This window comes from Pelophylax lessonae, assembly GCF_965119305.1.
Source record: "Pelophylax lessonae genome assembly, chromosome: 13".
Classification (NCBI taxonomy): Eukaryota; Metazoa; Chordata; class Amphibia; order Anura; family Ranidae; genus Pelophylax; species Pelophylax lessonae.
The window spans coordinates 166,969,498-166,996,125 of NC_138780.1; the positions used below are offsets into that span (position 1 = coordinate 166,969,498).

The following is a 26,628-nucleotide window of genomic DNA, read 5'->3' on the forward strand; positions in this document are numbered from 1 at the left end:
GTGGTGGCGAGCTCTCCCTAGGGATGGTAGGCCCCCCTCCTGTGTCCTCCCTCCCCCTCACGTTTTTTTCCCCCATCTCCACAGCAGGGTTCCCCCTGCTTAGGTTCCCCCCACCTGTTTCCCCTCCCCCACGCCCCCTTAGCCCCTTTTTGGGGGCACTGGTGTGTTTGGCTACAAGATCGAGTTTCGGTTCTTGCCTCTGGCAAGGTTCTTTCCTTCCAACTCTCACGATCCGCTACAGGGCCTCTACGGGGCTGTGCAGCTCCTGTTAGCACAAGGAGTCATTGTGCCGGTTCCAGAATTGGAACATTTTCAAGGTTTTTATTCAAATCTGTTTACAGTTCTCAGGAATGAAGGCAAGGTTCATCCGATGTTTGATCTCAAGGCTCTGAACCACTTTGTGCGCAATCAGAAATTTACGGTAGTAGCTTTTCTTCCTCAAGGGGATCTTCTGGCTTCTATCGCTCTCGAGGACTCTTACCCTCTTATTCCAATTTGTCGGGCATCAGCATTTTCTTTGTTTTGCCGTGGGCAAGGTGCACTATCAATTCATGGCTTTACCTTTTGGTCTTGCCTCGGGTGTGCACAAAGGTTTTAGCCCCAGTTCTGGCCTTGCTGCGGCAGAAAGGGATCGCGGTAATGGGTTACCTGGAAGATCTGCTTCTGCGTGTAGTCTTCCTCGGCTCTAGCAGCTGACCTGGACATTACTGTGCGAACCCTACAGTAGTTCGGATGGACGCTAAATTTTCAGAAATCTGCGTTGACTCCATCCACCAAGCTGGATTACCTGGGTCTGACGCTAAACTCTGCACGGGTGTTTCTTCCTCAGGCCAAACTTCTGAAGCTACAGGATGCGGTTCAACTCTTGTTGTCCAACCATCGGTCGTTGCTCAGAACTTGCATGCAAGTGCTGGGACTGATGGTTTCCACCATTGAGGTTCCGTTTGCTCAGTTCCATACCAGACTTCTGCGAAGGGAGATTCTGTCTAAATGGGAGATTCTGTCTAAATGGAACAAGGATCCGCTGTCACTGGACAATCTGATCCTGTTGAGTCTGGGTTTGAGGGAGTCTGTTATGGTGGCTCCGCTCCCCGGCGCTTTGTGTGGAGAAAATCCTTTCTTCCCCTGTATTGGACTGTAATCACCCTGAGTGCCAGTCTCTCCGGGTGGGGAGGTGTCTTGGGCATGTACTTGGCCCAAGGTGTTTGGACTCGAGAGGAGTCCAGTCTGCCGATCAACATCCTGGAGATTTGGGCGATCCGACTTTGTCTAAGTGGACAGATCATCTGCAGGGACGCAAGAAGAGGATACAATCGAACAATGCTATGGCTGTGGCATATGTCAATCATAAATGGGGCACAAGGAGTGCCCTGGCAGCCTGGAAAGTCGCCGGTATCTTGAGGTGGGCAGAATTATATGTTCCAGCCCTCTCTGCTGTGCACATTCCGGGGGTAGAGAATTGGCAAGCGGACTATCTCAGCCGGCAGCCGTTGCATCTGGGAGAATGGTCTCTTCACCCGGAAGTCTTTCATCAACTGTGACTTCGGTGGGGGTCTCCCAATGTGGACCTGTTGGCCTCTTGTCTCAAAAGGAAGGTTAAGAGGTTCGTGTAAAGGTCTCGGGATCCTCTGGCAGATGCCCCGGTGGCCCCTTGGGGGGGAATATCGTCGGATTAAGCCTTTCCTCCAGTACAACTTCTGTCGAGACTGCTACCCAGAATGGAGGTAGAAGGGATTCCATTAATTCTGGTGGCACCAGACTGGCCTTGCTGATCTTGGTACGCAGGTCTGGTAAGGCTGGTAGCAGGGGTCCCTTGGAAACTTCCTCTCAGGAAGATCTGTCTCGGGGACCAATCTTGCTTTACAGTCACTGGCTTTAACGGCTTGGCTATTGAAAGCCAGGTGCTAAAGGACTGGTGTAAGGCATAGCACAGGAAACAAAAGGACTGATTTGTTTGCACAGAGCACTGAAGCATCTGATTTATGGTTTGTAATTCAATGCACTTTACCAAGTGATATTGCTTACACACTTATGCACTTTAGATTATGATTAATATTTTACTGCTTATTAATATTTTACTGCTGCTAAGTGGTGTGTGTGTGTGTGTGTGTGTGTGTATATGTATGTATGTATGTATGTATGTATGTGTGTATATATATATATATATATATATATATATATATATATATATATATATATATATATATATATATATATATATATATATATATAATATAGTACAGACCAAAAGTCACACCTTCTCATTCAAAGAGTTTTTTCTTTATTTTCATGACTATGAAAATTGTAGTCGCACTTCAAGAGGTAGTCACCTGAAATGGTCTTCCAACAGTCTTGAAGGAGTTCCCAGAGATGCTTAGCACTTGTTGGCCCTTTTTGCCTTCACTCTGCGGTCCAGCTCACCCCAAACCATGTAGATTGGGTTCAGGTCCGGTGACTGTGGAGGCCAAGTCATCTGGCGCAGCACCCTCATCACTCTCCTTCTTGGTCAAATAGCCCTTACACAGCCTGGAGGTGTGTTTGGGATCATTGTCCTGTTGAAAAATAAATGATGGTCCAACTAAACGCAAACCGGATGGAATAGCATGCCGCTGCAAGATGCTGTGGTAGCCATGCTGGTTCAGTATGCCTTCAATTTTGAATAAATCCCCAGCAGTGTCACCAGCAAAGCACCCCCACACCATCACACCTCCTCCTCCATGCTTCACGGTGGGAACCAGGCATGCAGAGTCCATCCGTTTACCTTTTCTGCGTCGCACAAAGACACGGTGGTTGGAACCAAAGATCTAAAATTTGGACTCATCAGACCAAAGCACAGATTTCCACTGGTCTAATCTCCATTCCTTGTGTTCTTCAGCCCAAACAAGTCTCTTCTGCTTGTTGCCTTTCTTTAGCAGTGGTTTCCTAACAGATATTCTACCATGAAGGCCTGATTCACACAGTCTCCTCTTAACAGTTGTTCTAGAGATGTGTCTGCTGCTAGAACGCCGTGTGCCATTGACCTGGTCTCTAATCTGAGCTGCTGTTAACCTGCGATTTCTGAGGCTGGTGACTCGGGTGAACTTATCCTCTGCAGCAGAGGTGACTCTCGGTCTTCCTTTCCTGGGGCGGTTCGCATGTGAGCCAGTTTCTTTGTAGCGCTTTATGGTTTTTGTGACTGCACTTGGGGACACTTTCAAAGTTTTCCCAATTTTTCGGACTGACTGACCTTCATTTCTTAAAGTAATGATGGCCACTCGTTTTCCTGTACTTAGCTGCTTTTTTCTTGCCATAATACAAATTCTAACAGTCTATTCAGTAGGACTATCAGCTGTGTATCCACCTGACTTCTGCACAACACAACTGATGGTCCCAACCCCATTTATAAGGCAAGAAATCACACTTATTAAACCTGACAGGGCACACCTGTGAAGTGAAAACCATTTCAGGTGACTACCTCTTGAAGTGTGACTCTACAATTTTCATAGTCATGAAAAAAAAGGAAAATCTTTGAATGAGAAGGTGTCCAAACTTTTGGTCTGTACTGTATATATTTTTTTTTTGCACTTTATATATTGCACATTATTTATTGATATTTGTATGCACTTGGTATAATCATATTATAAAATATTGTAGCAGGGTGATCTATACACAATAGGATTATTGCACTGTTGGTTTTGGTCATATTAGCACCTTTATACCCTTTGATCTAGTACTTCTCACATCAGGACTGTACTAGCACATTCAGGACATATTTGCAACATTTGCACACTTTTTGCTTATTTTGCACATCATTTGTTAGTAACACTGTATCTGTATTCATTTATGATTAGGGTTGAGCGAACACCTAGATGTCCGTGTTCGACGGGTTCGGCCGAACTTTAAAAAAAAGTCCGGGTCCGTGTCCCGGACTTTTACCGAACTTTTCCCGGACACCGAACCCCATTGAAGTCAATGGGGACCCGAACTTTAAGGCACTAAAATGGCTCTAAAACACCAAAGGAAAGGGCTAGAGTGCTGCAAATGGCAGCAAAACGTAATTAAGAGCATGGCAAGTGCTCTGCAAACAAATGTGGATAGGGAAATAACTTAAAACAACAAAAAAAACCAGAAAAATAAAACAATGTTCTTCTTCATCTCTGAAGGACGAGGCCCATATGGAGTAGGAGGGAGGTTGAGGTGGTGGTGGATGTGGCGGTGACTAGACATATGCCGGTTTTCGGTAATTCGATATATCGCGGTATTGCATAGCCACGGTATTGTTATTGTGGCATTTTTAAAATACCGAGTTTCTCTGTCAAGTCTGCCTGACTTGTGAATTGATACATTTCAGTGAGCTGGATGACTCATTCACTCACTCAGCTAACACCTTTCAGCATTAAGTCTCCTAACTATAAACAAAAATGATTACATTTGTATCTTTTCCTTCCCTCTGCCAGGGAGAAAGGAAGTTTAACCTCTTAAAGACTGGATCTTTTTCTGACACTTGCAGCTTGCAAGTTAAAATCAGTTTTTTTTTTGCTAGAAAAGTACTTAGAACCCCCAAACATTTTATATATTTTTTTAGCAGAGACCCTACAGAATAAAATGGCGATTGTTGTAATATTTTATGTCACACTGTATTTGCGCAGCAGTCTTTCAAACGCAATGATTAGACTTTAATGAATAAAAAAAAAAAAAAAAAACGTAACAGTAAAGTTATCCCAATTTTTTTTTTTTTTTGTTACACAGAGAATCGTGAGAGAATCGTGATCTTTATTCCAAGCTAAAAAATCGTGATTCTCATTTTGGCCAGAATCGTGCAGCTCTAATAAATATATATATACACACACACACGCCTAGCAGCCCACATTACATTATTATATAGCCATCAAGCAGTGTCTGGCCTACCTGGTGATGACTGGTCCTGGCGCTCTGATCCGATGGCCTGGTCTTTAAAGGGGCAAATCCTTGCGATCCAGAAGTGGTTAAACCTGCAGGAGGACCGGTGTTTTTATCTATTAATGACTTTACTATTGCTTTAGGCCTGGTTCACATGTATGCGGGTTGGTGGTTCACATGTATGCGGGTTGGCGGTTCACATGTATGCGGGTTGGCGGCCCACATTTGCACAGGCATAGCAGCCCATTGATTTGAACGGGCTGCTATGCCCTCATTTTCCGCAGAAAAAAGGTGCATGCAGCATTTTTTTTAAATTCAGTGGCCTTGAAATCCATCCTGCTTTTGCACCATGCGACTAACCTGCAGTTCCTGCTCTGGCAAGCTTTCTGCATTTTTTGTATACGTGGGCACGGCATTTAAAAATAAACAGTTTGCGTGTGCAGCAACGGCAGGTAAGTCGCATGGTGCAAAAGAAGGATGGATTTCATGGCCACTGCATTTTTTTAAATTCTGCATGCACCTTTTTTCAGCTGAAAACGCAGGCATAGCAGCTCAAGCCCATTCACATCAATGGGCTGCTATGCCTGTGCAAATGTGGGCCCCCAACCCGCATACATGTGAACCAGGCCTAAAGCAATAGTAAAGTCATTAATAGATAAAAACACCGGTCCTCCTGCAGGTTTAACCAATTAATGACTTTACTATTGCTTTAGGCCTGGTTCACATGTATGCGGGTTGGGGGCCCACATTTGCACAGGCATAGCAGCCCATTGATGTGAATGGGCTTGAGCTGCTATGCCTGCGTTTTCAGCTGAAAAAAGGTGCATGCAGAATTTAAAAAAATGCAGTGGCCATGAAATCCATCCTTCTTTTGCACCATGCGACTTACCTGCCGTTGCTGCACACGCAAACTGTTTATTTTTAAATGCCGTGCCCACGTATACAAAAAATGCAGAAAGCTTGCCAGAGCAGGAACTGCAGGTTAGTCGCATGGTGCAAAAGCAGGATGGATTTCAAGGCCACTGAATTTTAAAAAAATGCTGCATGCACCTTTTTTCTGCGGAAAATGAGGGCATAGCAGCCCATTCAAATCAATGGGCTGCTATGCCTGTGCAAATGTGAACCACCAACCCGCATACATGTGAACCAGGCCTAAAGCAATAGTAAAGTAATTTATAAACAACACCTCCTTCAGGTTTAACCACTTCTTGACCACAAGGATTTGCCCTCTTAATGACCAGGCCATCGGATCGGAGCCGAGCGCCAGAACCAGTTATCACCAGTTAGGCCAGACACTGCTTGATGACCTATTTTAGGCCTGGTTCACAGAGTCTGTACTGACTGACTATATAATAATGTGCATAAGTGAACCAAAGCCCCTAAATTCAGCAATGAAATTGAAGTGAGGTGGAAATTTAATAATTTAAATTTAATAATAGAATACCGTGATAATACCGTATACCGTGGCAAAACCTTAATCAATTAATCGCAGCATGAAAATCTGATACCGTCACAAGCCTAGCGGTGACATAGGCGTGCGCACAGGGTGTGCTGGGTGTGCCTGGGCACACCCTAATCACCTAGGGCACATAGCATTGCCAGTGAGGAGATGGGAAAGATCTCCCTGGGACCTGCTCTGCTCTATTTCTCCTTGCCTACAGGTACATGGCCCCGATACATTACTCTCCCTGCTGGCAAACACATGCATGTGTATTTCAACTTTGGGGTGCACACCTTAATGCAATAGGCTGCGCACACCTATGGGCGGTGTAGGTGGAAGCGGCGGTGGAGGAGGACCAGGGCCGGATTAACAGCATCATGGGCTTGGTGCTGAGGATTTTGAAGGGCCTTAAGGGCCGTGCCTTGCCATGCACCCAGAGGAGGAAGGGTGCAGCCATGCATGCCTAATTCAACATGGGATGCTGTCTCTGAAGCCCATAAACACATCCATGCATCGCCAACTGTCCCTCCTTGTCCGGCCTTCACGCTGTGTGGGGAGGTTCTGAGGGTGCTGCCTGGGGAAGCGAGCATAGAAGCCAGACTTCTGTGTTTACAAGTGACAGAAGAGCGGTAACAGTGAATATGGCCAACCCGGGGCCTATATAAAAGGTAGGGGCCTGGAGCTGCAGCTCCAATAGCCCCTACATTAATCTGGCCCTGAGGAGGAGGACGAGGTAGCCAACACTGCTTCTTTTCAAAAATTTTAAATGAGGGTACACCCCAAAAGAGTGAGAAAGAGCAAAAATGGAACAATGGGTGGGTAAGGTCGGTATCCATTGCTATTCTGCATAAGGTACGGAAAAGTCCCGTGGGATCCATGCCTGGTTCATTTTAATGAACGTGAGCTTGTCCACATTGTCTCTGGACAGGCGGCTGCGCTTGTCTGTTATAACGCCCCCAGCCGTGCTAAATACCCGTTCAGATAATACACTGGCTGCAGGGCACGCCAGCACCTCCAAGGCGTAAAGGGCAAGCTCAAGCCATGTGCCCAATTTGGAGACCCAGAAGTTGAAGGGGGCAGACCCGTCATTCACTACATGTAGGCGTGTGCACACATACTGCTCCACCATGTTGGTAAAATGCTGCCTCCTGCTAAGACGTTCCATCTGAGCTGCTGGTGCTGCTGTTTGTTGTGGCGTGCTGACAAAGCTTTTCCACATTTCGGCCATGCTAACCCTGCCTTCTGAGGTGCTGGCGGTGCCCTGGTTGCGTTGGCGACCTCCTCCTCCTCCTCCTCTGCCTTGTGCTTCCACTGTGGCCCCGCTGTCAGATGGGAATGCCAGCAGCATGGCGTCTACCAGCGTGCGCTTGTACTCGCGCATCTTGCGATCGCGCTCCAGTGAGTGAATTAAGGACGGTACGTTGTCCTTGTAACGGGGATCCAGCAGCGTGGCCACCCAGTAATCAGCACAAGTTAGAATGTGGGCAACTCGGCGGTCGTTGTGGAGACACTGCAGCATGTAATCGCTCATGTGTGCCAGGCTGCCCAGAGGCAACGAAAGGCTGTCCTCTGTGGGAGGTGTATCGTCCGTGTCCTCTGTATCCCCCCAGCCACGCACCAGTGATGGCCATGAGCTGGCCTGGGTGCCACCCTGCTGTGAACATGGTTCCATCTCCTCCTCCAGCTCCTCCTCCTCCTCATCCTCCTCATCCTCCAGAACTGTGCCCCTGCTGGACAATTGCGTCCCTGGCGTTTGCGTGTGCAGGAACCCACCCTCGGAGCCCCTTGCGAATGACTGCCCTGAAAGCCTTGGAAATGTTACCTCTTCATCCTCCTCCTCCTCCTCATCCTGTGCCACATCCTCTTCCATCATCGCCCGAATTGTTTTTTCAAGGAGGCATGGAAGTGGGATAGTTAAGCTGAGAACGGCGTCATTGCCACTGGCCATGTTGGTGGAGTACTCAAAACAGCGCAACAAGGCACACAGGTCTCGCATGGAGGCCCAGTTAAATTAAATAGCGGAATAGAAAATATGATCCAAAAAAAGTGTATGTATATCACACGTACACAACCACACTAGGCCCCAATTACTATTGTTTGTACCCCTAAAAGGCTAGATGAGGAGTAGGGGGAGTATGGAACAGGCAGCACCCTCAAACCTTCAGAAGTATGAGATGAACCCCAACAACTTGGAAAGGTGGATCTCTCTCACACGTACCAACACAGACTATCCCCCAATTTAACTGATCCCCAAAGGTTTTTGATTAAATAGCGGAATAGAAAATATGATCCCAAAAAAGTGTATGTATATCACACGTACACAACCACACTAGGCCCCAATTACTATTGTTTGTACCCCTAAAAGGCTAGGAGTAGGGGGAGTATGGAACAGGCAGCACCCTCAAACCTTCAGAAGTATGAGATGAACCCCAACAACTTGGAAAGGTGGATCTCTCTCACACGTACCAACACAGACTATCCCCCAATTTAACTGATCCCCAAAGGTTTTTGATTAAATAGCGGAATAGAAAATATGATCCAAAAAAAGTGTATGTATATCACACGTACACAACCACACTAGGCCCCAATTACTATTGTTTGTACCCCTAAAAGGCTAGATGAGGAGTAGGGGGAGTATGGAACAGGCAGCACCCTCAAACCTTCAGAAGTATGAGATGAACCCCAACAACTTGGAAAGGTGGATCTCTCTCACACGTACCGACACAGACTATCCCCCAATTTAACTGATCCCCAAAGGTTTTTGATTAAATAGCGGAATAGAAAATATGATCCAAAAAAAGTGTATGTATATCACACGTACACAACCACACTAGGCCCCAATTACTATTGTTTGTACCCCTAAAAGGCTAGATGAGGAGTAGGGGGGGTATGGAACAGGCAGCACCCTCAAACCTTCAGAAGTATGAGATGAACCCCAACAACTTGGAAAGGTGGATCTCTCTCACACGTACCAACACAGACTATCCCCCAATTTAACTGATCCCCAAAGGTTTTTGATTAAATAGCGGAATAGAAAATATGATCCCAAAAAAGTGTATGTATATCACACGTACACAACCACACTAGGCCCCAATTACTATTGTTTGTACCCCTAAAAGGCTAGGAGTAGGGGGAGTATGGAACAGGCAGCACCCTCAAACCTTCAGAAGTATGAGATGAACCTCAACAACTTGGAAAGGTGGATCTCTCTCACACGTACCAACACAGACTATCCCCCAATTTAACTGATCCCCAAAGGTTTTTGATTAAATAGCGGAATAGAAAATATGATCCCAAAAAAGTGTATGTATATCACACGTACACAACCACACTAGGCCCCAATTACTATTGTTTGTACCCCTAAAAGGCTAGGAGTAGGGGGAGTATGGAACAGGCAGCACCCTCAAACCTTCAGAAGTATGAGATGAACCCCAACAACTTGGAAAGGTGGATCTCTCTCACACGTACCGACACAGACTATCCCCAATTTAACTGATCCCCAAAGGTTTTTGATTAAATAGCGGAATAGAAAATATGATCCCAAAAAAGTGTATGTATATCACACATACACAACCACACTGGGCCCCAATTACTATTGTTTGTACCCCTAAAAGGCTAGATGAGGAGTAGGGGGAGTATGGAACAGGCAGCACCCTCAAACCTTCAGAAGTATGAGATGAACCCCAACAACTTGGAAAGGTGGATCTCTCTCACACGTACCAACACAGACTATCCCCCAATTTAACTGATCCCCAAAGGTTTTTGATTAAATAGCGGAATAGAAAATGTGATCCAAAAAAAGTGTATGTATATCACACGTACACAACCACACTAGGCCCCAATTACTATTGTTTGTACCCCTAAAAGGCTAGATGAGGAGTAGGGGGAGTATGGAACAGGCAGCACCCTCAAACCTTCAGAAGTATGAGATGAACCCCAACAACTTGGAAAGGTGGATCTCTCTCACACGTACCGACACAGACTATCCCCCAATTTAACTGATCCCCAAAGGTTTTTGATTAAATAGCGGAATAGAAAATATGATCCAAAAAAAGTGTATGTATATCACACGTACACAACCACACTAGGCCCCAATTACTATTGTTTGTACCCCTAAAAGGCTAGATGAGGAGTAGGGGGGGTATGGAACAGGCAGCACCCTCAAACCTTCAGAAGTATGAGATGAACCCCAACAACTTGGAAAGGTGGATCTCTCTCACACGTACCAACACAGACTATCCCCCAATTTAACTGATCCCCAAAGGTTTTTGATTAAATAGCGGAATAGAAAATATGATCCCAAAAAAGTGTATGTATATCACACGTACACAACCACACTAGGCCCCAATTACTATTGTTTGTACCCCTAAAAGGCTAGGAGTAGGGGGAGTATGGAACAGGCAGCACCCTCAAACCTTCAGAAGTATGAGATGAACCCCAACAACTTGGAAAGGTGGATCTCTCTCACACGTACCAACACAGACTATCCCCCAATTTAACTGATCCCCAAAGGTTTTTGATTAAATAGCGGAATAGAAAATATGATCCAAAAAAAGTGTATGTATATCACACGTACACAACCACACTAGGCCCCAATTACTATTGTTTGTACCCCTAAAAGGCTAGATGAGGAGTAGGGGGAGTATGGAACAGGCAGCACCCTCAAACCTTCAGAAGTATGAGATGAACCCCAACAACTTGGAAAGGTGGATCTCTCTCACACGTACCGACACAGACTATCCCCCAATTTAACTGATCCCCAAAGGTTTTTGATTAAATAGCGGAATAGAAAATATGATCCAAAAAAAGTGTATGTATATCACACGTACACAACCACACTAGGCCCCAATTACTATTGTTTGTACCCCTAAAAGGCTAGATGAGGAGTAGGGGGGGTATGGAACAGGCAGCACCCTCAAACCTTCAGAAGTATGAGATGAACCCCAACAACTTGGAAAGGTGGATCTCTCTCACACGTACCAACACAGACTATCCCCCAATTTAACTGATCCCCAAAGGTTTTTGATTAAATAGCGGAATAGAAAATATGATCCCAAAAAAGTGTATGTATATCACACGTACACAACCACACTAGGCCCCAATTACTATTGTTTGTACCCCTAAAAGGCTAGGAGTAGGGGGAGTATGGAACAGGCAGCACCCTCAAACCTTCAGAAGTATGAGATGAACCTCAACAACTTGGAAAGGTGGATCTCTCTCACACGTACCAACACAGACTATCCCCCAATTTAACTGATCCCCAAAGGTTTTTGATTAAATAGCGGAATAGAAAATATGATCCCAAAAAAGTGTATGTATATCACACGTACACAACCACACTAGGCCCCAATTACTATTGTTTGTACCCCTAAAAGGCTAGGAGTAGGGGGGAGTATGGAACAGGCAGCACCCTCAAACCTTCAGAAGTATGAGATGAACCCCAACAACTTGGAAAGGTGGATCTCTCTCACACGTACCAACACAGACTATCCCCCAATTTAACTGATCCCCAAAGGTTTTTGATTAAATAGCGGAATAGAAAATATGATCCCAAAAAAGTGTATGTATATCACACGTACACAACCACACTAGGCCCCAATTACTATTGTTTGTACCCCTAAAAGGCTAGATGAGGAGTAGGGGGAGTATGGAACAGGCAGCACCCTCAAACCTTCAGTATGAGATTGTGTTCACTGTACCCCACAAAGATTGAGTTCACTGCACCCCACAATGATTGTGTTCACTGCACCCCACAAAGATTGTGTTCACTGCACCTCACAAAGATTGTGTTCACTGTACCCCCCCAAAGATTGTGTTCACTGCACCCCACAAAGATTCTGTTCACTGTACCCCACAAAGATTGTGTTCACTGCACCCCAAAAAGATTGTGTTCACTGCACCCCAAAAAGGATGTTGTTCACTGCACCCCAAAAAGGATGTTGTTCACTCCACCCCAAAAAGATTGTGTTCACTGCACCCCACAAAGATTGTGTTCACTGCACCCCAAAAAGATTGTGTTCACTGCACCCCAAAAATGATTGTGTTCACTGCACCCCAAAAATGATTTTGTTCACTGCACCCCAAAAAGGATTTTGTTCACTGCACCCCAAAAAGATTGTGTTCACTGCACCCCAAAAAGATTGTGTTCACTGCACCCCACAAAGGATTTTGTTCACTGCACCCCAAAAAGATTGTGTTCACTGCACCCCAAAAAGGATGTTGTTCACTGCACCCCAAAAAGGATTTTGTTCACTGCACCCCAAAAAGATTGTGTTCACTGCACCCCACAAAGGATTTTGTTCACTGCACCCCACAAAGATTGTGTTCACTGCACACCAAAAAGGATTGTGTTCACTGCACCCCAAAAAGATTTTGTTCACTGCACCCCAAAAAGATTGTGTTCACTGCAGCCCAAAAAGATTGTGTTCACTGCAGCCCAAAAAGATTGTGTTCACTGCAGCCCAAAAAGATTGTGTTCACTGCAGCCCAAAAAGATTGTGTTCACTGCAGCTCACACACAGAAAAATGGATGTGGATCACTGACACCTGCCTATCTCCAATCCCACACCACACAGCAATATCGATTGTAGTTTGTAGAACACAGTTTCCCTAAAATTCAGCAGACTCTGTCCCTAACAGGATTGAGAAGAGATCGTAGATCAGGATTGAGTGCAGACCCCACCCCCCACACAGCAATATCGATTGTAGTTTGTAGAAGACACTGACCCTATATAATTCAGCAGACTCTATCCCTAAAATGCCTACAACTCGCCCTGCCTAAACACTCCGACCTGTCCCTCAATTCTATCCGGACACAAATGGTTTTTTCCTGCCTATCTTTCCCTAATCAGCAGCCAGCACGTTGATGTGTGCTCTGTCCCTGAATCTAAGCAGCATAATGACGCCGCTGCGGCTGCCTCGAACTTATAAAGACTTGGTCACATGCTTCAGACGGCCAATCACAGCTACTGAGACATTTGCAGGCATGGCTGGGATGGCTTAAGGCACACCAGTTAAACGATTGTTGATTGGCTGTTGAAAGCCCGCCATGAAAAGAGCGCCAAAGCATGCAAAACCCGGAAATAAAACGACCGAACACGGATTTTTACCCGAACATACAGTAAAGTGTCCGTGTCCGTGTTCGGGTACAAAAAATCCAATTATTCGGTACGAACACGAATAATACAGTCCGTGTTCGCTCAACACTATTTATGATCCTTCTATGTGCAGTGATTCACACATTTTGATATACCTGCTGCGAGTATTATATTGTACACTAGTGTGCGATTCCACACTTAGTCGCGATGATACTTTCACCTTTTTGAAAACAATTGGCCAGTGGGCTGGGCATTGGGCAGTAATCGTGATGCATTGCGGAATCAAAACTAATCGTTGCCTTGGTAATCTTAATCGAATCATGAGACGAGTGAAGATGCGCAGCCCTAAAATATATATATATATAATTATACACCACACACACTATTCGAGGTTGAATCGGGTACATATCAGAGTCCAAGATCAACATTTTTATTTAAAGAAAGAACATTAAAAAAAAAAAAAAGATTTTAGCTCTATGCTATCTCTATTCTAGAGTGGATTAGTTTGTTCCCAACTGTTTAGCTGGTTATTTCTATTTACTACTGCATATAGATATTCAAGAATTTACTTTTTTTAAACTTTATATATTAACCAAATTATACACCAAACTTTTTTTTTTTTTTTTGGGAGGTTTTTATCTGATTATTGAAATCAAAATAATCGTTGCAGCCCTACAAATCATCTATGGCCAGCTTTATATACTCTTGGCTGCTGGGCAGCAATCGGGTCTTTCACCCTATTGAGAACGCTTTCCTGGCTATTTCCTAAATTATACAGTCACTTTTGCATATGTGGCACTATTACTTGTGATATCCTTTCTGCAGTCCACGCCCCCACCATCCCTCATTGTACTATGTTAGTTACGAATGCATATACCATCTTTATATGAAATTTTTATCACATGGCTAAAACTTTTTTTTTTATTTTAAGTAGTCATTGCTTTTAAGAGGATTTGCATGAGGTTTTAGAATTTCTCAGTTTTACTGCATCAGTTATCTTACGATTGTCTTGAAAATGTAATGAATAACGCAGAAATGAACCTTTCATTTTAAGCATTCTATAAAATCTTTTTGAAAAAGCCTAAAAACATTATAATTTTCCAGGTTTCCATTCTGCCTGTGCATAACGGCAGCATAAGCAGTCAGGTAATGAGATCTGCTGTCTGTATTTCTGGTCCGAATGAAAAGTGTCTGTGTGTATTCCTGCCTAATGCATCACAAATCTGCTGACATGCTAACCTTGAAGTCCTAGCTGGCGATAATCAGGCCTTTGCAGCGGCAGAGAAGATGTACCTAATGCACTCCATCAATGCAGTTTGCATATGGGAGTTCCCACGGGGGAGCTGTTCTGTGCCAGCTGAGGGTTACCTGCCCATTGCCGTTATTGTATGTAATTATCAAACCAATCTGTTCAGCCCAGCAGGGTTTAGATGGTAATCTGAAAGCGGTGCTCCTTCAATGAGAAATGGATTGCACTATCCACCCCCTCACCTTTTATCCCCATCAGCATTGTAGCCATACAGCTGCATTCTTAGCATCAAAGCTCCAGACCGTAGGGAAGTACAATTGTAATTTCATATAATTGTCCGACAAGAGCATTGTCAAGGAAGAGCAGAACTGTAAATATACCTGGGGGGTATGAACTCTGAATTATGTGCATGCTAATTATTGATTGCGTCTGCAATTAATGTACACTAGAGCTCTCACTAAAAATATATAAAAAATAAAAAAAGACCATATCTTTTTGTATTTCTTTAGTAAATGCCTATTATGCTGCTGTGTACATCAAATAATGGGGTGAAGGTTAGGAACACCAAACAAAACGTACAGAAATGGGACACAGAATAGGAAAAGGGTCCTGCCTTAATGAGCTTTCAGGCAAATTGATGTGAAAACAATGGACATAATAGAAGATGAATGGGGTAAAGAACACAGTGGATAGGCAATTTCAAAGAGGTGGGTTTGAGGGAGAATTTTGGATTTTATACCTACTTATTGTCTAGAGATTTGGTGGAAAGAAACCTTGCTTTTGTACATGGGATAGGGTAATGAGCAAGGATATTAGTAGGTAAATCTCAGTTGTAGTATTTTGGGATTTAGTCAGAAATATACTGTATGTTTAATCATGAGTGTTATGAAGGCAACATTTTAGTATATGGCATGCGAAATTAACAGATTTCTTTCTTGTTCTTTGAGTGATACTAAACACACACTGTTTATTTTACATTGTTCCCTCTATTTCTGTGTGTGGATTATAGCACTGTAATTATTTTAATAAAAAATAAATTAAAAAAATCTAAGTACCTTTTTCCTAAGCTGTCACATGACCCAGATCTTTCTCAGCCTGTCTGTAGGGAAACATAAGCAGGAGGAGCTTGTAGACCTCTGCTGCTGGTCACATGTTTAAAAAAAATTGGAATACAGAATAAAAATGAAATATCTATATTATCTTATGCCATGTGGCAAGTGAGATGCATCTCATACTACTACTAAAGTATCTGCTTAGGCCTAGTAAGTATTGTAGATGAACAAGATAACACCAGAAGTGCAGAAAACAAGTAGTCTCATGAAAAATGCAAAAGATTAACTTAGGAAAAACCCAGCCGAGAGGGTTGAGAGACCATTCTTCCCAGCTATGGGTATCAGTTAACCACTGTCAGTCAAGGGTCCGATCTGTCCGCCGCAATGTCGCAGTCCCGCAAAAAAAATTGCAGATCGCCGCCATTACTCGTTAAAAAAAAAAAACACCAAAAATGACAGAAATCTTTCCCTTAGTAAACGCAATAACTTTTGCGCAAACCAATCAAAATACGCTTATTGTGATTTTTTTTTTTTTAACAAACATAGGTAGCAGAAAATAAATTAGCCAAAAATGTAAAAAAATTTTGATTTTTATATTTTTGGGGGGGAATTTCATATAAAAAAAATGTGAAAAATATTGTGTTTTTCAAAATTTACTCTCTTTTTTTTTTTTTTTTTTTGTTTATAGCGCAAAAAGTAAAAATCGGACAGGTGATCAAATACCACCAAAAGAAAGCTCTGTTTGTGGGGAAAAAAAGGACGTTTCTTTTGGGTACGACGTTGCACGACCGCGCAATTGTCAGTTAAAGTCGCACAATGCCGAATCGCAAAAAGTGGCCTGGATGTAACACAGCAAAATCCTCCGGTGGTAAAGTGGTTAAACAAAACCATAACTTGCAGTGGTGCCTTTCAGGCAAAGCTTTCCAACGGTTATCTATCATGTGCATTCACATTTGCTGGTGAGGCATATCGCAGAGAGCATTTCACAATCCCGAGAGGGGGTACCTGCATTTGAGCTTATTGGTAAACATAGCAACAATTTAGTGACTCCGGTAAAAGTGCCGCACCCTTCAGAACCACCAAATCAAAGGTATGCGCCTGTTCATAAAGGAAGAACAAGAAAACGGTCTCAGGTTTCAGTGTTCTTAGTCCATGGCTCAAAGAGAGGGCTCATTGGCATCCAGCCAGTCTGCAGCTTCCCTGGCTAAGTTGAAGTGCGCCTGACCTCTGTAATCTGCAGCCGTGCAGGGTATAACATTGCATATGGCAAATTAAGGCATTGGAGACGTTGCTTGACATCCTTGGAATTTGGTCCACTTCTTTTGCACCTCAGCCGGGAAATTGGGATAAAATGAGACTCTGGTGCCATTTTAATTTTATAGTGTACTTCTCCCTTGCTAGCCTTAAGATTTTCTCTTTCCTGGTAGTGTAGTATTCGCGTCAGGACTAGCCTAGGTGCGTTGCCTGGGAGAGCCCTAGCCCTAGCTGCATCTGTTGCAAAAAGCCTCGTGGGGAATTAGTCTCTTCTTGCACCCCGCCAACAGTAACTTTGGTATTCTCCTGGCACTCAACCTTCTGGTCAGGGGAAATTAGTCTCTTCCTGCACCCTGCCAACAGTAACTTTGGTATTCTCCTGGCACTCAACCTTCTGGTCCTTGATCTTCACCTATTAGTAGTTGTAGGGGATTGTGTGTACTTGAGGCCTTGCTCCTTACCCTGTGATTGCGCATTGTGCATCTGCTTTGCAGTCACAATATATCTGATACCAGACACAGGAGAAAAGGAGTCGTTCACTAAGGGGTCGAGAACTACCTACCTGTGCTGCTGATGCCTGCGACCTGGAGTCATGTCTTTTGCTGTTAGTCTATCCTGTCTTTAAAGTCCCCTTGTGTGGCTAGGTCCTGCCCTCTAGTTTTTTCACTACTGCCATGTAGGATTTTAGGACCTAATTTATTTGATAACTCTGATTGCAGAAGCCGTAAATGCGCTCCTTCCCCTGCAGATTCCGTGTTTGATTTACCTGCAACCTTGGCAGCTTCTAAACCCACTGCAAAAGCTGTCTGATTCTGCATTGCTTAAATCCCTGTCAGATGAGCTTAGTTGCAGGCTACTGCTGTAATCCCAAGTTAAAAAAAATCCATTTTAGTTCTATTTAATGCAATGCACAACTTTTTCAAACTAGAGGATCAGCCTATTCTACCCGTGTTCTTCCAGCTTGGGGTCATATAGGCTCCTAAGACTTGTACAACTGTTATTGAAAGCATCCTGATAGGCTGTTAACTTCCCCAAAGTATTTGCTAGCCTTTTATCTATTATGGATTTTATTGAGAAGTGGGCCATCCCCTATGTGGGTCCAGCTGTCTTACCTTAACAGGGCAACAACTATTCTGGTATAGGATACACCTGCTTTAAAGGACCCTACTGATAAGTGGTTGGAGGTGCTTTCCAGAACTGTTCTCTTGTGGGTCCTGCCTTGTACCCCATTCCTTCTGTGACTATACTTTGCCAGGTCATTCTTCACTGGGTTAAATCCCTTAAGAAAACTAACACACTTGTGGAATGCATGGAGCAGATGCCTGTGGTGTTTAGTTTCAGCTGTGATGGTTTACTGGAAGCCTAGTGTCTTGTTTCTCGCATGAGTCTCCTAGCGGTGCATATGTGCAGGGCACTTTAGCTAAAGTGCTGGACTGTGGAACGGACTGGTAAAAAGTTTTTGATCTGCAAGCCCTTCAAGGGACAGCGTCTTTTCATACTTGCACTAGATTTTCTCACCAAGGATGTTACTTCCAGAGGGCGAAGCCCAAGGAGCAGACTGAAAAGCAGTTTCCCTCTCTGACACTCTAGATATTTCCCTTTTAGCAATCTCCCTCTCTGACACTCTAGATATTTCCCTTGTTGTTTCTTTGCTCCTTTGGTTTCATCCTTGAGACTGCCCTAAGCTTGGGCAACTTTCTTGATGCCTAAAAAAATATCTTGGAGCTTATAGCGATTTGGCTCTTCATTCAGCATTGTTGGAGGATGGAGGGGCATCCATTCTGGATTCAGCTGGGCACAGAGCTGTGGTGGTGTACATCAACCGTCAGGTAGGAACCAGATGTTTTGCTGCTGCAGGAGATGTACACCAGTTCCTTCCCTGGGCTATACATTTCAGCCTCATTAGCCATGTACATTACAGTCTTGGACAATTGGAAGGCAGGTTTCTTCAGTCTACTGCATTCGGTCCCAGGAAAATAGTCTATACACCGGGGTTGTTTAGTGTTTGGCACCATTCACGGTCATGTTTCAGCTCTTTTCATTATGTTTCTGAAAACGTTGTCCCCTCGCTCATTTACACTATTGTGTAGGGCAGGGTTTCTCAACTCCGGTCCTCGGGGCACACCAACAGGCCAGATTTTAAGTATTACTTGGGGAGATGCAGACTAAAATACTGCAATCACTGAGCAGCAAATTGCATCACCTGTGATGTATTTCAGTTTTCTTGCAAACCTGGCCTGTTAGTGTGCCCTGAGGACCGGAGTTGAGAAACACTGGTGTAGGGGGTCTCAAGTTTATAGTGCTGCTTTTCCTCAAAACTTAGGCATTCTAGTATAAAAATGGGTTATACTGGACTGGCCTACAGTTTTTCTACCAGTGTTTAATCCTCACTTCCTCTGTTCCTCCAGTGGACTCTAAGAAAAGTATTTTATAGTGAGTATAAAAATCCTCTTATTCAGCTCCTGTGTCTGATTGAGTGGCTGGCCTAGTAGACACCTCCTAGCTTTTTATGTTATACATTTTAGTTTTTTTCAATTCCATATATGTTAAAATGTATTTCAATAAGGATCCTAAACAAAGTTAGACTCCTTTTCCTATAGTGCTTTGTCTTTCTTCTGTCTTTTGATCCTCCAACCCCCATGTTTGATGTGAATGCCATATCATTATAAGACTTCAGTTCTGTTTATAGCAGCTTTGTGTAGCTTACTAGATAAGCCTTTCCTGTTTTTGCAGAGAAAGTTAGCCAAGGCGTCTGAAGAGGAGGAGGAAGAAGAGGAGGAGGAGGAGGAGGAGAAGTCACCAGTAGAGGTGAAGAAGAAACAGCCCAGAGGTAATTTCTATGGCAATGATCAATCTTTTATACAATGCAGGAGAGGATAGGTTTCAGACGACGTTGATTATTTCCATAGCCATTGTACTGCTAATTCTTGGTGTGGTGGGATAGTTTCATATAGTTGTTTTTATGTATACATATACATTATTGGGGTAGCCAGCATAGTAAAGCGTTAACAGGAGTAAAGTAAACATGTGATGTGCCCAAGCAACGCATGGATATTTACTTAAATGTCCAAATAAATGTTTTAACACCTCCACTGTCACCTATGGTAGCAAAGAGAGATTCCTCCTTGTAGGAATCAAGATGGTTGTGTCAGAGCTTACACAGGGCCAATCAATCACTCCCCTGCTTGGGCAAAGCACAGGTTTACTTTGATTTAAAAAAAAAAAAAAAAAGGGGGGGGGTGTCAGGTGCCTCAGAGTAAAGCAGCTACAATACAAAGTAAAAAGTCCAACATGGTCTGTCATTAGGGCAGGCTGATCCAGGAGTTGAGGCAGACTCTAAAGCACATAGGAAATGAGAGCTGAGTCCGTGGCGTTGGCAGAGTGATATCCCGGAGGATCAGGATGCAACGCGTTTCAGAGTACGCTCCGTGCCGCAATGGGGCATGCATGCTGCTTTCTCAAGCATAGTAAAGTTCACGGAATCTCTGAATTTATACATACTAGCTGGTCTAAATATTATTGTCTTATTTTACAACATGGAACAATGTATGTAATTAAAGTATTACTAATTCATAAAAGGTATATACTAAATAGATATATACTAAAAATCGTAAAAAAAAAAAATGAAGGACATTTACATACACAGTATCTCACAAAAGTGAGTACAACACATTTTAGTAAATATTTTATTATCTCTTTATGTGACAACACTGAAGAAATTACACTTTGCTACAATGTAAAGTAGTGAGTATACAGCTTGTATAACAGTGTAAATTTGCTTTCCCCTCAAAATAACTCAACACACAGCCATTAATGCCTAAACCACTGGCAACAAAAGTGAGTACACCCCTAAGTGAAAATGTCCATTTGGGCCCAAAGTGTCAATATTTTGTGTCAAGTGTCAACTATTTTCCAGCAATGCCTTAACCATCTTGGGCATGGAGTTCACCAGAGCTTCACAGGTTGCCACTGGAGTCCTCTTCCACGCCTCGAGCTGGTGGATGTTAGAGACCTTGCGCTTCTCCACCTTCCATTTGAGGATGCCCCACAGATGCTCAATAGGGTTTAGGTCTGGAGACCTGCTTGGCCAGTCCCATCACCTTTTACCCTCAGCTTCGTTAGCAAGGCAGTGGTCGTCTTGGAGGTGTGTTTGGGGTCGTTATCATGTTGGAATACTGCCCTGCGGCCTAGTCTCCGAAGGGGAGGGGCTCATGCTCTGCTTCAGTATGTCACAGTACATGTTGGCATTCATGGTTCCCTCAATGAACTGTAGCTCCCCAGTGCCGGCAGCACTCATGCAGCCCCAGACCATGACACTCCCACCACCATGCTTGACTGTAGGCAAGACACGCTTATCTTTGTACAGTAAACCCCCGCTCCATTGCGGTTCCGTTTTTGCGGTCCCGGTATATTGCGTTTTTTTTGTAATGTTGTTTTACTATATAAATCATTAATAATGAAATATTTTTGTGTTTTCCATAGCTCTTGCTATGTCTCTCAGTATCTTTTATGTGTTTAAATGAGTTTCTATTGTTTTAAAAGTGTGTTTAAAGACCTTTAATGCTTTTACACGTACAGTGACGGTAAAAAAAAAAACATGCCTACAATGCATTTTAATAGGGTTTTTCTATTTCGCGGATTTTCACTTTTCGCGGCTGGGTCTGGAACGTAACCCCCGCAATGGAGGGGGGTTTACTGTACTCCTGACCTGGTTGCTGCCACACACGCGTGAGACCATCTGAACCAAATAAGTTTATCTTGGTCTCATCAGACCACAATACATGGTTCCAGTGATCCATGTCCTTAGTCTGCTTGTCTTCAGCAAACTTTTTTTATGGGCTTTCTTGTGCATCATCTTTAGAAGAGGCTTCCTTCTGGGACGACAGCCATGCAGACCAATTTGATACAGTGTGCAGCGTATGGTCTTAGCACTAACAGGCTGACCCCCCCACCCCTTCAACCTCTGCAGCAATGCTGGCAGCACTTATACATCTATTTCCTAAAAACAACCTCTGGATATGACGCCGAGGATGTGTCTTAACTTTTTTAGTCGACCATGGCGAGGCCTGTACTGAGTGAAACCTGTCCTGTTAAACCGCTGTATGATCTTGGCCATCGTGCTGCAGCTCAGTTTCAGGGTCTTGGCACTCTTCTTATAGCCTAGGCCATCTTTATGTAGAGCAATAATTCTTTTTTTGAGATTCTCAGAGAGTTCTTTGCCATGAGGCGCCATGTTAAACTTCCAGTGACCAGTATGAGAGAGTGAGAAATTGAACACAGCTGCTACCCATTCATACCTGAGACCTGGTAACCCTAACGAGTCACATGACACCGGGAGGGGAAAATGGCTAATTGGGCCCAATTTGGACATTTTCACTTAGGGGTGTACTCACTTTTGTTGCCAGCAGTTTAGGCCTTAATGGCTGTGTTGTGTTTTGAGGGGACAGCAAATTTACACTGTTATACAAGCTGTACACTCACTACTTTACATTGTAGCAAAGTGTCATTTCTTCAGTGTTGTCACATGAAAATATATATTTACAAAAATGTGAGGGGTGTACTCACTGTTGTGAGATACTGTGTGTGTGTATTTATATATATATATATATATTCATATTCTGCACTAATAAACACTGTGGAATATCCAGTCATGTTGTATGATGTACCCTGTAAAGCCGCAATGTCCTAAAAATTAACATATCACCACATCAACAAAGACAAATTGTTAGAATGTTTAAATACGGTGTGTTTAAGCCAAAGGTTTAAAGTATAAAAATCTCATACCTGCGCAATCGCTGTGGAAGTTTCAAATCACTATAGTAGTTGGTGATAAACTGCAGTGATGGTAGTGATCTTCTGGGCCCTGTGCCAAGCGGTTCCTCTTGTGCATTGTAATCGCAGGGGGTCGTGCACTCATCACTGCCGCCATTCTCGGAACTTCTTGTATTTTGTTCAGTGAATACAAGGAGTTCTCTGATTGAAGATCGCGATATCATCACCCTGCCTGTCTTCCTAGTCCGCACCTAAACATTTTACCAAACTGCACAGTGTGTTTTAACCTACATGGAGGGACTCTCAATAGTCTGTATAGACTATTTTCCCAAGAGGATGAACTCTGCCATTAAAGTTGCACTTCAGTAGGGAAGAACAATATATTATCTGTAAAGGTATAGTTGAACAGCTTTTCTTACATTAGTTGCTCATCTAGGCTTCTGGAATGCTTATTTTTAAATCTTGGCCCTAAATTATCTTATGAAATGTATTTTGAACAGGTCGCCCTGCAAAGTCTGTTGTAATTCCGTCGGAACCACCTGCAAGGGGGCGCGGACGTGGACGCAGCCAAAAGAAATAGTATTGTGTTTTTTACATGTTTTTTATGTTTGTATGGAGAAAGTATTGATGGATTATTAGCTTTTCAGAATAAACATTTTAATATTTTGTGTTTTTCTTCTTTTTTTTTTTTTTTTTTTTTGTGTTAATGAGGTAATCAAAATATTCATTGACATGTTTCATTTTGGGTGGAGGTTGATGGGCTGCAACCTTTGACTAAATATATTCTTATAAACCCGTGAGTGTTGGTTTGTCTGATCTCTTCCCTGCACAGAGGCTGCTTACTAAAATTCTCTATTTAAAGTATAAAGCCAAAAAGTTGCTTTTGGTCATTGTTTCTCTAGGGAGATTTCCCTTTACCTCCTGTCTTGGCAGGTACAGAAAGTTAGAAGAAATATCTTCAAAGTCAGTGGAAATCTCCTCTTACAATAGTCATCAGAACAAGTGTCCTCATCAGAAAATTTCCCCTTTATTGCTATTCTGATGCTAGCGGTAACCTTTTTGCATTTCCCATCACTTTCCTCCCTGGTGACAGTGGTCAGCAAGACCAATTCAAATGACCTCACAGACACAGCAGCCCCATGCGACCATCTGCATGTCCATTCGCTACATTTGGGACCTTGGCTACCTTGGAGATTGTATATGCTATGTTGATGTGTGTTGTATCACACCAGCTTTGTGAGTACTTTGTACATCTTTTAATATTTTAAATAAATGGTTTTATGGTAATGCACTAGGTCGGTGCGCCCCTCTTCTTTTTTTTTTTTTCTTTTTTGTCTTTTCTACCAGTTGGTTCTGGATACCCTTGATCCTGAAGGGGGCAGCAAGACCGATAGCTTTTTCAACATCTGAGTTTGTAGTGCACCTCTTTTTACTCCATCAAGATTTTACTCGAGCGCAGGAGATTTGGTCCTACCAACAGGGATTTCCACACTTTCAAAAATGTTTACGCTTCTCCCTAAAAAGTAAAACTGGATTAATCCTAAAAGTCATTCAGTCTCCTGTTGACAAAAACTAAGTTTGTTTTACTTACATTCCTTCACGCTGGTCGGCAGACGGGTCAGGCTAACCTTTTTTTCTAAATTGTTTGCTAAAATGGTCATCAGCTGTTGTCTTGGGCCGACTATAGATGGATCGAAAAATGTCCAGTTCAGCAGGAACCAACCAAATTTGAATCAGTTTATAGGCAGGCTGGGTTATACTGAAGGTAATCCATCGATCGACTTCAGTACAACCAGCCTCTTTGTGTGATTACTGCCGGAAGCTATAGCTGCCTGCAGTGATTGTATTCTGATGGTGGGGAAACCTTCAACTGTCAGAATACAATAGCGCTACATGAGGGATTCCCCCATCAATACTGACTGTTGATGGGCAAATCAAGTAATTTTCTTTTGGGTTGAAGGAAAAGAAAATTGTATAATGTATGGCTTGCTCACACACACACTGATTACTTGATCGACTTAGCTTCACAACAAAGGCAAGATGTGGATACATGTAGGGCTGCAGAGAATTATAAATACTGCTTTTTGGTATGAAATTTATGGTATCGAATCGTACCTTCAATTAGGTAACTAGATCTATCATGTTTGAATCTCTTGTGAAGGGAAACTGTTTTATGTCTATTATATATTTAAGTCTTTATAGCTGTATTAAACCAAAATTGAATATATTTTAGCTTACCAATCATTATATGTGGTGGCTACATCAATTTTCTTTTATTTGGCCTTTTCCCTCTGTTTTCACCTGGAGATCTGTCCAGTAACACCACCTGTATTAGTGAGACACCACTCTGGATGAATGAGTACAGGTGGCACAGCAGACAGCAGCATTTTCAGTGTATGTGTTGGGGGGAGTGGTACATGTATTAGTTTTAGATACACTAATTGAAGCCAAGCTCCAGCTCACACCTAATAAGCCAGAATAAAAAAAAGCTGTTCATTTTAACCACCCCTCTAGTGTTAAATGGTTTTTCTCATCCATGTAAACTGATGCATTCTGCTGGAGAGCTTAAGCTTTTGAAAAACATATTTGCTTACTGGCTCGCCAGATGAAATAAAGATAAGAGAGCCTAAAGAAAAATAATGCACCCATCACATCTAATAATTAAGTTGCACTATATTTGTTTTTGGGTTTAATACTGCTTTAAACTAGTGGTTAAAGACAGGATACTCACTGCATGCTATAGACTAGGAAAATATTATGTGCGGCAGCTATAAAGTGCTGCCAGTAAACACTTTTTACAAACCAGTAGTCCAATCACCAGTATTGACTGATGGGGTCTGAGACCAGAGTACAAGAAGTACCAAAGGGGGAGATTTACTAAAACTGGAGCATGCAAAATCTGGTGCAGATGTTCATGGTAACCAGTTAGCTTCAGCTTGTTTAATTAACCACTTGCCTACCGAACACGTTTACCCCCTTCCTGCCCAGACCAATATTTGGCTTTCAGCACTGTCGCACTTTGCATGACAATTGCACAGTCATGCAACACTGTATCCAAACAAAATTTTCATCATTTTTTTCACACAAATAGAGCTTTCTTTTGGTGGTATTTAATCACCACTGGGCTAAACAAACACAAAAAAAGAAAATAAACAAAAAAAAGAGTTTTCATAGTTGGTTATAAAATTTTGCCATCAGGTAATTTTTCTCCTTCACTGATGGGCACTGATAAAGCAGCACTGAGGTGGAACTATTGGGAACAATGTCCCGGTTACCGAAGCAGACGGTGTGAGGAGAGAGACCGATAGCCAGCTTGTGTTTATATCCTGTGATCAGCTGTCATTGGCCCTTTACCCCGATCTGTGATCAGCCAAGTCCGAAGGACTCTGCAATCATAGAGCGTATCCTAGGGGGCGCGCAGACAGTGTGATCACGGAAGGACGCCCTCTTGGCATTGGAAGCCCGCGCTGTAGCCGTCTTTAGGCTATAGCCTGAACAACAAGCAGTTAGGCTTTGACAAGAATCCAGGCAGCTGGTGCGTTTCTATGTAGAGCTGAACCAGATTTTGCACTCAGTTTTAGTAAATAATCCCCAAAGGGCCACAGTTTGGTCAAACAAATGGCCACCTATACCTGGCCTTCACAGCAAGGAGCACATGGAAGGGCAACGTATGCCTGTGGCTTTTGTTTGCCACAGGTTGGTGACCAGGGCTCTTTATTGATAGTTTTTTTTTTTATTATTATTATTATTGATTTGCAATACAGGCCCCTCAGTATGCAGAGGATGTTGGACTTTCAAAAAGAGAGCCCAGCCCTCTTCGCACATTTATTGATAGCTGGATATAACTATTTTAGATGTTTCCAGCACTTCTTGGAGGGAGGCGTG

General features: G+C 43.2%; 1 protein-coding gene across 1 annotated transcript in view; it reads left to right on the forward strand.

Moving 5' to 3' along the window:
• VRK1 (VRK serine/threonine kinase 1) overlaps nt 1-23,372 on the forward strand; it is a gene marked incomplete at its 5' end in the record, with an annotated part of 57,745 nt that extends 34,373 nt beyond the window's left edge. The window contains 2 exons of the mRNA XM_082242828.1: nt 19,705-19,801; nt 23,244-23,372. Of these exons, the coding sequence (XP_082098954.1) occupies nt 19,705-19,801; nt 23,244-23,323 (177 nt within the window). The 3' untranslated portion in view covers nt 23,324-23,372. The remainder of the gene's footprint in view (nt 1-19,704; nt 19,802-23,243) is intronic.
• Nucleotides 23,373-26,628: the final 3,256 nt, after the last annotated feature.